This window comes from Periplaneta americana, chromosome 14, assembly GCF_040183065.1.
Source record: "Periplaneta americana isolate PAMFEO1 chromosome 14, P.americana_PAMFEO1_priV1, whole genome shotgun sequence".
Lineage (NCBI taxonomy): Eukaryota > Metazoa > Arthropoda > Insecta > Blattodea > Blattidae > Periplaneta > Periplaneta americana.
The window spans coordinates 148,162,530-148,175,312 of record NC_091130.1 but is presented as its reverse complement, the minus strand read 5'-3'; the positions used below and the strand labels follow the sequence as shown (position 1 = coordinate 148,175,312).

The 12,783-nt window shown below is 34.3% G+C and overlaps 1 protein-coding gene across 1 annotated transcript; it reads right to left on the bottom strand.

Moving 5' to 3' along the window:
* Window positions 1-1,949: 1,949 nt before the first annotated feature.
* Inx2 (innexin 2) lies at window positions 1,950-6,276 on the bottom strand. Its single transcript, XM_069846270.1, has one exon. The coding sequence runs from the start codon at window positions 5,929-5,931 to the stop codon at window positions 4,855-4,857; it is 1,077 nt and encodes a 358-aa protein (XP_069702371.1). The 5' UTR covers window positions 5,932-6,276; the 3' UTR covers window positions 1,950-4,854.
* Between the last annotated feature and the right edge of the window lie 6,507 nt (window positions 6,277-12,783).

The following is a 12,783-nucleotide window of genomic DNA, read 5'->3' as shown; positions in this document are numbered from 1 at the left end:
TGATTTGTTTTAATATGATTCTGAATGTGGTGTTGCTATCAACACCACGTCATCAGACATCTCTGTACTCAAGTTTTCCTCAATAGCCATGACCGGCTCATGGAATTCGCTGCCGCTGAAAATCGGGGGTAGTCTTAGTCCTCAGTTGTTTAAAATTAGGTTGTTTAGAAATATTTTAAATGCAGAGAATTAGTTTTTTTAGTTATAATTGTTATTTATTATTATTATTTTACACAGTCATTGCTTTATTTTTCCATTAACACTAATATCTAGGTAATTGTCATTGTCTCAATGTGAACCATGCTATGCTGATCATACTAATTGTACTATTCCTTTAGTTGTGAGATTATATTCATATGTATTAATTCTTTTTTTAAGTTAATATTTGTATACTAGAATGTATTTTCCTACTTGTGATTATGTATTCAGTCTCTGTTTTTATTATATATATTTTATTATTATTATTATTATTTTAAAGTTAATAATGATTATGTATATGTATTCAATCTCTCTTTTTTACTTTATTATGTTTATTATTATTTTTAAGTTAATATTTGTACACCAGTATGTATTTTTCTGTATGTGATTTGATCCTGATTGAGTGGAAGAGAAGGCCTGATGGCCTTAACTCTGCCAGGGACAATAAAACTTATTATTATTAATGTCTATGGTTGGTCACAGTTTGCTGACACTGCCTAAAAACACCTAATTCAATTAGAAATATGATATAAACCATCAAAATTATACAGACTGTTCATCTCTGTGTAGTGAAATTTTGTTTTTAATTCCTAAAAAAAAATAATGTTTTTAGGATTGATAGTAGTTCGAGTAAACGTAAACGACATTGTCAATTACCTTCCAACACGCTAAAACCATCACAATAGAGAGACAATGACTATCCTGATGTGTAAACCAGAATATCATCAGAGTTGCATTGTACGTGGCTGACAGAAGTAAATAATGACTGCCTACCATCATTTCCAAAAAAAAATACTCACAGATAACATTTTTTTCTAGGGAAACCACAAAAGTTACATAATTTTACTAGACTTTTTTGTTCAGTAAATTATGCTCTATCACCAGTATTATTATTATTATTTTTTTTTTGCAATTTATATTGTATACATCCTGTATGTAACTGTGGAATGAACTTTACATTAACAGACGGCCAGATCAATCAACAAATTCCCTGTTTCAAGATGGTGGTCATTTTAGATTATACTATTCTTTTAAGATATATAGTGATATTTTCTTTAAACCAAGACTAATATTTAAATTGCACCTAAAAATTCAGAAGTTAATTAAAAATAGGAAACAACTATCTCTTAGTGCTTTATAAATGTATTAAAATGTAGAAATATTTCACATAAATTCGTTAATCCACTAGTAAACTGCACAAAGAAACAGGTTATTCTAAAACTTCAGCTTTCACTTGAGAATAAATTATGAAAATATGTCCTCAATTCTTTTCTATGAACAGCAAAAATCTCAATATCATATTCTTCCCAGAAAATGAGGATATCTTACAGTAAACACAATCTCGTATATTACTCCAACTCTACTTTGACCTGGGTGGACAAATTCAAAGTCCATTATCTGTAGGATAATAAAGGAAATAATAGATAAGAATAGAAAGTGACAATTTTAGTTAATATGCGTTTTAACAAAAACATTTATACCAAGAGAGTAACATAAAAATATTGAAGTAGGTCACAAAAAAGTGTTGCTTTGTGCAATTCAAACAATTTCAGTTTCAAAAACCAATATAGGTCTAGGCTTTGTTCTCCAAAACATGAACACAAAGATTATTATAAATTTTGTTAGAACGCCATCAATATATAACATTTCACTTTATTGTTTGGCTTGTTATTAAATGTATGTGTATAAAACGCAAGATTAACTTTTAAATATTGCTCAAGGGGAAAAAACATTCAAAAAAGAAATCAATCTAGAAAAACTATATAAGCATGTATTTATTGGACGAACATGGTAATTATTTTTTTTTTTTTACAAAAACATTGGAAGGGTAGTTACAAATTAACAGAAGATAATAGGGGGAATGTACCATGTGTACAGTAATGCCCAAAATGTACAAAACCACATAGCTGGGTTTCGATAGCGTTTAAAACATGACAGAAGAGGAATAAAAAATTTTCCATATAATATAAAATAAAGTAATAAAGAAGAAATAATTACGAACCCTTTTGGACACGACTGTACACCAGTGAGCAATCTCAGTAACATGTTAAAATGGAATCCGGAGTTGAGGTATTCTGTTCTAAACCCCTGATATGAAATAGTACAACTTTTTGTTTCAGCCTTTTCAAAATGGAATATTTCATAAGACTAAAAAAATTTGTATATAATATCGAATTTAAGGCACATTGAGTCGATACAGTTACACTGTACATTTTTTTTTCTACCGTTACATTGGAATGGTTAACTGTTGGTTTACCATTACAAAACATTCTTATATATTATACATAATATGAAATATAAAAAGCCAGTATTAAAACCACACTTATTGGCTGTATTGCTCCTCTAATTTGCACATAATCCGGGCTATCGAACGACTTCCTCCTCGCACAGATCTGATTTGAGCAGCTGCTTCGAGAGCAGTGATACATCAACCTACCAGCCTCTTAGAGCGCCGTCCACAAAACGGACCGCCGCATCGATAAAACTGATATTAAAAAATGAAAGAATTAAGCAATTTTCGAGACACATTGCAATCTATAAATATTAACCATGTTTCTAATTTAATATAATCTCTCACAAAATCTTCTTTCTTAAATGAGATTCATTTCTTTTACGAAATTAAAGAATGGGATATGAATCAGTGGTTAGGGAACACTTTTTTTCTTTTAACATTTTAAAACTATCGTAAAGTCATACGTTATATTAAGTTATAAATAGCTGGAGAACAATTCAGTTGGCACATCCAAACAAACTACAATTAATGCCTTCGAAATCACGGCACTATATTATGTAGTTCGCATGTTTTATTATATTAATTATATGTAATACTATAACACAAAAAAAAAATGAAATATGATCCCGAATCAGAGAAATCAAAATATTTCCGTTGCGAAAATATTTTCAGAATTAATTTTGTGAAAGATAATATTACACATTTATACACAATACATTTGAACATTAATGTAAAAATAAATTTTGTTGGAAAAAAAATGCTATGGTCCCTTAGCTGTGGAATGTATGGTTCCAAGAGGGTTGTGGCCCTCAAATAGGCCAAGCGATTATCTGTACAGGAATATTGTAGTCATTTATATTGCGTTACCATGGAGAGAAAAAAAAAAACAATAAAAATAAAGATATTATGAGAATAATCCGTACAAGATTGCAGTATCCAGAAATAATAATAGTACTCTCAAACAAAATCCCACAAATTACTGGAAATAGTTCGTACACTGAATTATATTAAATATTCTTGAAATAATTACAAGAAACTAATATCAATGTCACCCAAAACTCAATGAATACTGCTACTATATGCAGAAAACCACTCTATAATCTGTCATTATAGAAACTAAGACTGGTGGCAAATCTGGATACTGCAACATCAATCACAGAAAACATAGGTTCACTTATTACTATGTAGATATGAAATATTATGCACAGACTCAACTTACTGATAGGATGACAGCCTTCCAACTCAAATTCGCCTACTTGTCTTTATAATTTTACAACTTCATAACTTTACCATCAATTAAACAATATTCCAGAATAAGTCTCGTGTTGGAACGTGTGTTGATTTCAACGCCGATGTTAAGAAGCGAAGATATTTTGCTTGATAGCCTACCGACAGGTTTAATTTGATATGTGTTCATTTCTGACATTTTATTCACTTTTATTAACTCGCTAAAGACTTTCGAGACTTAATAATCAGTAACTGAAAAACACGGAACTCATCAACTAAATCCGTTAACTGGAAAACAATAACGCATCAGCCACAACGCTAACTCCATCTGTTAGCATGCTGTAATTGATGTAATATCAATGGTTATCTGCTAATAATGATAAAGGAAAACAAAACAGTCATCCCAACTTATTTGTGAACATAACCCTTAGTTGTTAAACCATTTTAACACAAGATTTAGCACTGCAATTAAATAAATACAAGTACAAGAAAACTCCACAAAGAAACCGATATAAAAACAACAAAAAAAAAATGTTGGCAGCATGTCTTACTTTCCTCTTTTCCTGAAAACTTTTGCCATAAGCAACGTCACTATTTACTATGGAACTAAGAAAAAAAAAAAAGGCAATATAGAATCTATAACATATCTCACCACCATTGCCATCCAAGATGCTGGTGAAATATCCGACAGATTCCCAACAGATATTAAAACAAAAATACCTATAATGTAAACAAGCTAATAGCGTTGGTTCTGACATTGCAGGCTAACTGATCACAAATAGGTCCATCCATTTGTATCAAGTCAGAAATCTCAAATTCTGAGCCATAACATCCATCCAGTCTTCTAAATCATCACAGGAATCATTATTTCATACTTAATTTAATTTCCACGCACAACCTGAATCAGCTTACAAACTTCTTAACGGCATGGAGAAACGCTTTTGTTTTTCTTTACTACTCGAAATGCCACCAGATTCCGTTCTGGTTAAATGTATTTTGGACGCCATGCCGTGTAGAAAAGCTGATGCAAGTTCTGCATGGATTCAAGGCAAAGTCTATTTTGTGCTACGCGGCGATCTAGGAATTGAACACAATAATTGCGTCTACTTTGCCTTTACACACCCCTCGACTCTCTTATTTCATTATTATTAGTTCGCTTTCTCATTTATAAAACAAAGATAAGGCACTTGGTACTTTTACACCGTCTCTTTTCCTTCTAACTTCTTTGCTAAGTCCGCCACAAGTTCTTTGTAGACGAGTGGGTCGATGTTCTTACCGAGTTGGTAGAGGACGAACCAGTCTCCAATCTGGCACTTGCGGGAAATTGTTTCTATCTGCTCCTGCGGTGCAAGACGAGATCGAGCCCGGAGGAGATACATTCGAATCTGCGGGCCCAAGATCACAGCAGCTCGGTAGAGAAGAGAAAGGCCTGTAAGCACCGACAGGATCACGAACCAGAACCACAGGAATACGTAGATCTTCTCGTTGACGATGTTCAGGGGCAGGACACACAGCCCGTCGAACTTCTGCACCGTGCCCGAAGGACCGTATTTGTGGAATGTGCATTTTGTCACCTTTGGAAATACTCTGCTCATCGGATCTGCTCTGTCTTCAGGCTCCATTTCTGTAAATTTAACGACGTCCGAACCGTACGTGGTGAATTCCCCGTCTAGGAAGAAATCCATGAAATAAATTTGACCGACCACGTTGATGAAGTTGAGGGCTTCGCAGATGAAAAAGCGTATTGCGTAGAAATTCTGGGTGTGTAGATTGGTCGAAAAATAATCCACTAGCAACTTCTTTCGATCGGCTTTGCATTCTTCGCTTACTACAGGGCAATTTAGGTCTAGAACCAGCATCTTGATTCGTCCTCCTTCCCACGTTTTCCATAGATAGCGTGGCACATAAAACAATATGGCTTGGAAAAAAAGCACGAAGCAAACCCACTGGTAGTATTTGTGATATTTGACTTCGTCATTCTCGTTGTGACTGGACACGCCGGGATGTGCTACGTCCACACCAATCCTACCGCCAAGTCGGTTGGGTATCGTAAATGTAGAGTAGATCCAACAGTAAGTGTCCATTACATTCAGTGGGATTTCGTCGACTATACAATCGATTGGGTCACCGATGTATTGTCGAGAAGTAACCAGCAACGAGAAAGCTATCAGGATTATCACGGTAGCTTTGTAATGAAGCCGAAACACGTTGTTATCTATACATACCGAGTCCAGTTTAAGCAGCCCCTTAACGGAGCCAAACACATCAAACATGGTTTACTTCTTTATGTTAAACTGCCGTTCACTTTAATCCAATCCCACACTAACCGACGACCAGCACTCGCACAAAGTTTGTTACAGCTATGGCGCTTAATAACGCCACAAGCCACTAGCACTAATATGTAACACCTTACTTAACAAACACACTTTCTCACACACACGTTTTCGCAAGCACGCCCTTGTCTGTCCGACTAAACGATCTTGCTCAGATGTTGTGTCTGTCGACTATGCTCTCCGCGTCAGAGAGCTCCTACACAACATTGTCTAGTGGAAAGAACATGGCGCGCAGACGCACGAAGGGATAAAGCTGCTTGGAGTGGGGAACAACCTAGGGGCAGGACGGTTCCCCACCTCTCTACTCTCTAAGCAGGCTACCACTTATTGCATTCGATTTTCAAATACTGACGTTCGGTACTATGGAAACAGTGGGGGGAGTACTGAAAGCATATTGCAATCATTCCTTGAATTGCATTTCCCGCGGGTTCTTTGCTTGGAATCAGAAAATAATATTCCCTACTACAAAATTCTGAAATACTTCGAAGTAGTTTTATACACAGTATACGTTCCATTCAATGCAAGACCTATATGCCGTATTTGTTGTATAAAAATTAAAGTAAACCACGAATAGCTGATAGTGTTTCACCATACGAAAATTTTAGAAGCTAATTGTTGATGATAGATGAGCTAGATAGATAGATTTATTCGTTCCATAATATTCTTACATTTGCTTTATAGCATAGAATAAAGAACATGTCCAATTCTTATGTTTAAATATAAATGCAATACATATAAAATGCAAATATGAAATATGTACACAATTAATACCTTAATAACAATAATATTTTATACAATGTAATATGTTTACAATTTAATAGTATAAAAATATTTACACAGTGCTGTGAAATGTCAAGAATTCTTCTACAGAATAGAAAGTGTGAGATATTAAGTAATTTTTTAGTTTTACCTTAAATAATGCAGGATTTTGGCTATGATTCTTAATGTCTTCAGGAAGACTATTGAACATTTTTATCGCCATGTAACGTACTCCCCTTTGATAGCACGATAAATTTGATGAAGGCGTATGAAAATCATTCTTTATGCGGGTATTTATAATATGTATGACTGAATTAATTGGAAAATTTGCTTTATTACATAAGAGGAAATTTATTATAGAGTATATGTATTGATTTGTTAAGGTTAGAATCTCTAATTTTTTTTTTAAATAATCTACATGATTCTCTAGCCTTTGCTCCAACTATTATTCTAATGGCTCTTTTTTGTAATAAGAATATATTTTTACTATCTGCAGAATTTCCCCAAAATATTATTCCCTAGGACATAATGGAATGAAAATAGGCAAAATATATTGTTTTTAAGATGCTGCTGTTTAGAAATTGTTGTAACGACCTAATTGCGAAGCAATAATAATAATACTTACTTATTTACTTACTTATTTACTTACTTACTTACTGGCTTTTAATGAACCCGGAGGTTCATTGCCACCCTCACATAAGCCCGCCATTGGTCCCTATCCTGAGCAAGATTAATCCATTCTCTATCTTCATATCCCACCTCCCTCAAATCCATTTTAATATTATCTTCCCATCTACGTCTCGGCCTCCCCAAAGGTCTTTTTCCCTCCGGCCTCCCAACTAACACTCTATATACATTTCTGGATTCGCCCATACGTGCTACATGCCCTGCCCATCTCAAACGTCTGGATTTAATGTTCCTAATGTCAGGTGAAGAATACAATGCGTGCAGTTCTGCGTTGTGTACCTTTCTCCATTCTCCTGTAACTTCATCCCTTTTAGCCCCAAATATTTTCCTAAGAACCTTATTCTCAAACACCCTTAACCTATGTTCCTCTCTCAAAGTGAGAGTCCAAGTTTCACAATCATAAAGAACAACCGGTAATATAACTGTTTTATAAATTCTAACTTTCAGATTTTTTGACAGCAGACTGGTTGATAAAAGCTTCTCAACCGAATAATAACAGGCATTTCCCATACTTATTCTGTGTTTAATTTCCTCCCGAGTATCATTTATATTTGTTACTGTTGCTCCCAGGTATTTTAATTTTTCCACCTCTTCAAAGGATAAATTTCCAATTTTTATATTTCCATTTCGTACAATATTCTCGTCACGAGACATAATCATATACTTTGTCTTTTCGGGATTTACTTCCAAACCTATCTCTTTATTTGCTTCAAGTAAAATTCCCGTAATAATAATAATAATAATAATAATAATAATAATAATAATAATAATAATAATAATAAAAATAATAATAATAATAATAATAATATAATAGTAATAATAATAATAATAATAATAATAATAATAATAATAATAATAATATAAATATGATAATTTTTAAAAGTTGTTCTGTGAAAATTGAAACATTTCACTATTTTACGTTAAGTACCAACAAAACTACACTTTACATATAACACTGTTACAGTATTTAGGCCAATCTTCGATATCGCCCCATATTACACACGGGACTGACGTTTTATTTAAGTTTTTTCTTGGGTTAGCTGGGTTAAATGAGGGTATAGCTGTAAGCCGAGGTATGTGACAAGGTTAGTGGGTTAATTGAAGGGATTATTTAAGTGATATCTCAAAATTAAATACGTTTTCGCTCCCATGTGTAGGTAGTGTGGGGGGGATACCGAAGTTTCACTCAGTATTTAGGAATAAAGGAAAGTTTACCGTTGTATTTTAAAAGTTTGTAAGAAAACAATGAAAAGACAATTTATTAATTCGTAATATCACATAGAAGAACGTATGAATTTGGTGTTCTGTGAACGTAATATTACAGCGTACGAGCTATTCCATCTCAAATCGACCGAAATATAGAGAAAATTGACCTTACAATTTCTACATACAATGAAGCGTTTTTTGTATCGTACAGAACTGTGATACAATGCTTTGTGCAAAGTTTGAGGCACCAGAACTTCATAGTGTTTAAATTAAAAATATTTAAATTTATCGTATTTTCATAAAATTAGCAACTTTAAACTGTTGTGGCTCCGAAACCCTTTCACCCAATGATCAAAATCATGGTTCATTTTGATGCTGAGAAATTAAAGTTTATATTGACATATAAACAGATTTTCTTACTCTTTATGGAAATGGAGAAATTTAGATTTTTTCTTAATTAAGACGCCTTTGGCCACGAAAAAATATTTTTAAAATATATGGTTAGATTCCGCATTGAAAGTACAAATAAACACATATTTTTTACTGGTGCACCGTTGATAAGAACGTATTAAAATATCAAATAAAGAAAATAAATAGTACGCGCGTGAATTAACCAGCTGACTACGAGGCGGGAGCTAGCCGAGTCAAGCAAGGCCAGGAGACAAACATGTGATGTGTCGTCTAGCAGCGCATGGCTGTGCTAGCTTTATCACAGGTTTTCATAAACACAGGAGTAAAATGACGCCCAACGTTCGCTTATCTTAAGCTCTCGGCCAGTGCGTGCGGTACTGCGACGTTCAAGTCTAGGCGTGTGAAAATAATCTATTTAATACCCTCGAAACTTTTTGCCATACCACTAAGCAAACAATGCCGAATCCCTCTTAATAATGCAAGGATTTTTCTCAATATTTTTTTCTTTTACATTTTTACAAATGGCCAAAAAGCCTAAAAGTAAGTAAAATCAGATTATCTGTCTCTCTGTGTACAATAAAAATAAGGATTACTTCTTAACATAACCTACCAAATGTCAGCTTCAAAATAAGCTCTCGTTCAATGTTCTGCAGTAAATGGTTCCAGAGTTCTGAGCACTGAAAGAGGCTTGTTTTTATAAAATACGCTAAATTTGTCGCTCAATAATACGAAAACCGTTTGTCTTTCGATAGTATATTTTTGCAAATGCACTCCCCTCAGCACCTTGTATAGGGACATCATTTTATTTTTACTAACATTTTTAATATTAACCTGGCTATACCTTTAGAGAACCGGAAATACAGTTTTCTACCCCCTTCCATAACTGTAGTTCGATGATGCTGGCGTAAAACACAAACAAATCACTCTGCTAGGTATAGGAGGGAAGAAAAGTAGTTCATCCATTTACGTAAACTAGGAAATATCGCGATTTTGAGTTCGATCATTTTCATTATGTTTTTGTTTAATCAAAATATAGTACAGTATTAACAATAAGTGTTTTTACTACGAACTGAGCTATCCATTCGGACATATTCATTATGCAGTGTATATTATACTATCTGCAGCACATTAGCGTACACTATAGAGAATGAAGTTAAATTGAAAAAATAATCATAATATGGATATTTAAACACATTTTTGAAAATGGTAGCCATTCATTTCGATACAGGCTTCAGTTCTTTTGTGCATATTATCGCACTGTAGATTACTGCATCTAATTCCAATTGTCAGTTTCGTCCTTCGTACTAGTAACTCATGTTGAAATAATTCTGTACCTACTCTATAAAAGAGTACCTTACGTACTGTAAATTCAATCTTCACTTCTGCCCGACCCGCACAGATAAAATTACTCAGACATGCTATCTACTGTCCGTCCAAATGGTTATGCCGCAAGATCGTAGAAAGGGAGGAAATCACGTGACAGTTAATTACTTAACGAGGTCCTTTTATTTAAGTTATTTTAAACAGTTGTATAATATTACGTAAACGTCCAATTCCTAACAGAAATTAATGTTTTCAGGAAAGAGCTAAGACAGCCCAGCTTTTACAGAGGGGCCAACAGAAGCAGGTGGGGGAAATCTGGATGCGACGTAGGCAAACGGATAGTACCTGTGCGAAAATATGATTCAATATTGAAAGCTCTTTCGTCACTGGAAAACACGAACATATTTCTGGAACGTACTGTACTCGCTAACTCAGTGCTGTTTACGCTAAGGGTCTTGGATCTGTGTGGAGGAACTTCATTAGTAGAAGGGGTGGGAGTGAAGTACATTCAAAAACTCAGGTACAATACAAATTGAAGTAAAAATAAAATGATGTCCCTGTATAAGTAGAGAAAAAATTAGAGTATAAAAAAATGGGAGGTTTTGTACTGATCGATTTCATATGGAATAGCCCGTACGCAGTCCGTATCTTTTCGCGACACAAGCTTACCCTGGGAAATGTTGTAAAACCCTAACATTTAAGTTTGGCAGCAACGCGGACTTGCTAAGGAGATGCAAATGAAAGCAGGAGCGAAGTTTGGATGTTTATGATCTGCATATGTTGCAGAACCACGTGCCCACATCAACTATGGCTACACCAGAACAGGAAAGGCAATAGAGGGCGGAGCGACTACAATATTCTGTCTTGTTACATTTGAACCAGAGATTCCTGCGTGCTCCTTCTTTACTCACTTTGACTGACAACAACACTGCTTAAGTAACGGAGTCTTTCATGCTTCCTTACAGTAACAAGGATTAACATAGATTGATGGGGTTGCCAAGGCAACATACTGCTATAGCAACACGTAATGTCCAGCCGTATTCCCAATTCAGCCAGTATATTTGCTTAGTTTACCAGAGGCGTAGCTACTGAACTGATAGCCAGAGGCAAACTACATTATTCATGTAAACGCCATACATACAGAGTGCCTACGAAGTAAAATCCTATCTTCACTTCGCGCACGATTTCCGAGTCATAGGCCTATACAAGTGATGTCAAAGCAAGCGCATTTTTCTGACCTTGATGTTGTGCGCGGGCAGCAAGCGCTAAGTATGGAAAGAGGAAGGGTTGTGTAGCTATATGAATAAGCAACCTTTTGGATTAAGAAAACAATGGTGCACAAACTTCAAACGGAACGTGAAATTTTATGTTGTTATTTTTATATGGCTTCTTTCTGTTTGGTATTATCTATATTGTCTGTAAAACAAAAGTACTAACATTGATTTCTTAATATTGCACTTGTGTTTTAAATCTTAATAACATAATAGAGAGTTAAGAAGGAATATTCACATACATTCCATAGTAGTACAACTATACTGTACTAAATGAATGAAACACATCATTCATAAAGAAAGTGATATCCCAAAAAAGGAGACTGAGTATGACATGATAAGTTTGAATTTATATTGATGGTACCTTTAGCCTTATAAAAGTAATCAATAAACTAATCAAAACAATATTACAGTACAAAGCAAAGTTACCTAGGTACTGTATCTGTTTTAAGTGTAACTAATATTCCATAACAAAACTCTTATCGCATTATGCTTTTACGAGACTTATGCAGAGTTGGGACAGAAAACGTTACTAATAAACCATGCATAAGCTATGGACGTATAAACAGTCTGTAAATATACAATGGGAAATGCTTTGCAATAGTTATATACAAGAAAACCCTTGTTTACACGTTATATATAGAGAAAAAATGGCCGCCCCTCTAACAGCTGTTCGTAACGACTGTCATTTTATGATGATGGTTGCCTTGTAACCACAGAAGAACAAACCAAAGAGCACAAAATAATATTGCTGTAGCTTGTACTCTTTGATCAAAATATAGTGTGGTAACCGATTAGAGCCAGTTGTACTATCGATACTTAACACGGCACACTAGAGCGCTCTACCGGATGCAATAGAGAACCTCAGATATTCTATTACCTTTCGGAAAGAAGTAATGACGAAACTGTGACGTAACTGTGTAACAGTTATACTGTTATACACGACGTATGTAGTGATTAATAGTAAGGAATTTACACACGACTTATAAACGAGCTACTCATTGTATAAGTATAAGACAGTTAAACGTCTGTATATCGAGTTTTTATTAGTAAGACCGTAAATATGTATAAAATAAATAAGTAACTAAATAAATGAACAAATTAGTTATTAGATGAATAAAGAAATTCATAGACA

What these genes read in the sequence shown, in the direction of transcription:
- Inx2 (XM_069846270.1), bottom strand. Translation starts at nt 5,931, where the DNA reads ATGTTTGATGTGTTTGGCTCCGTTAAGGGGCTGCTTAAACTGGACTCG.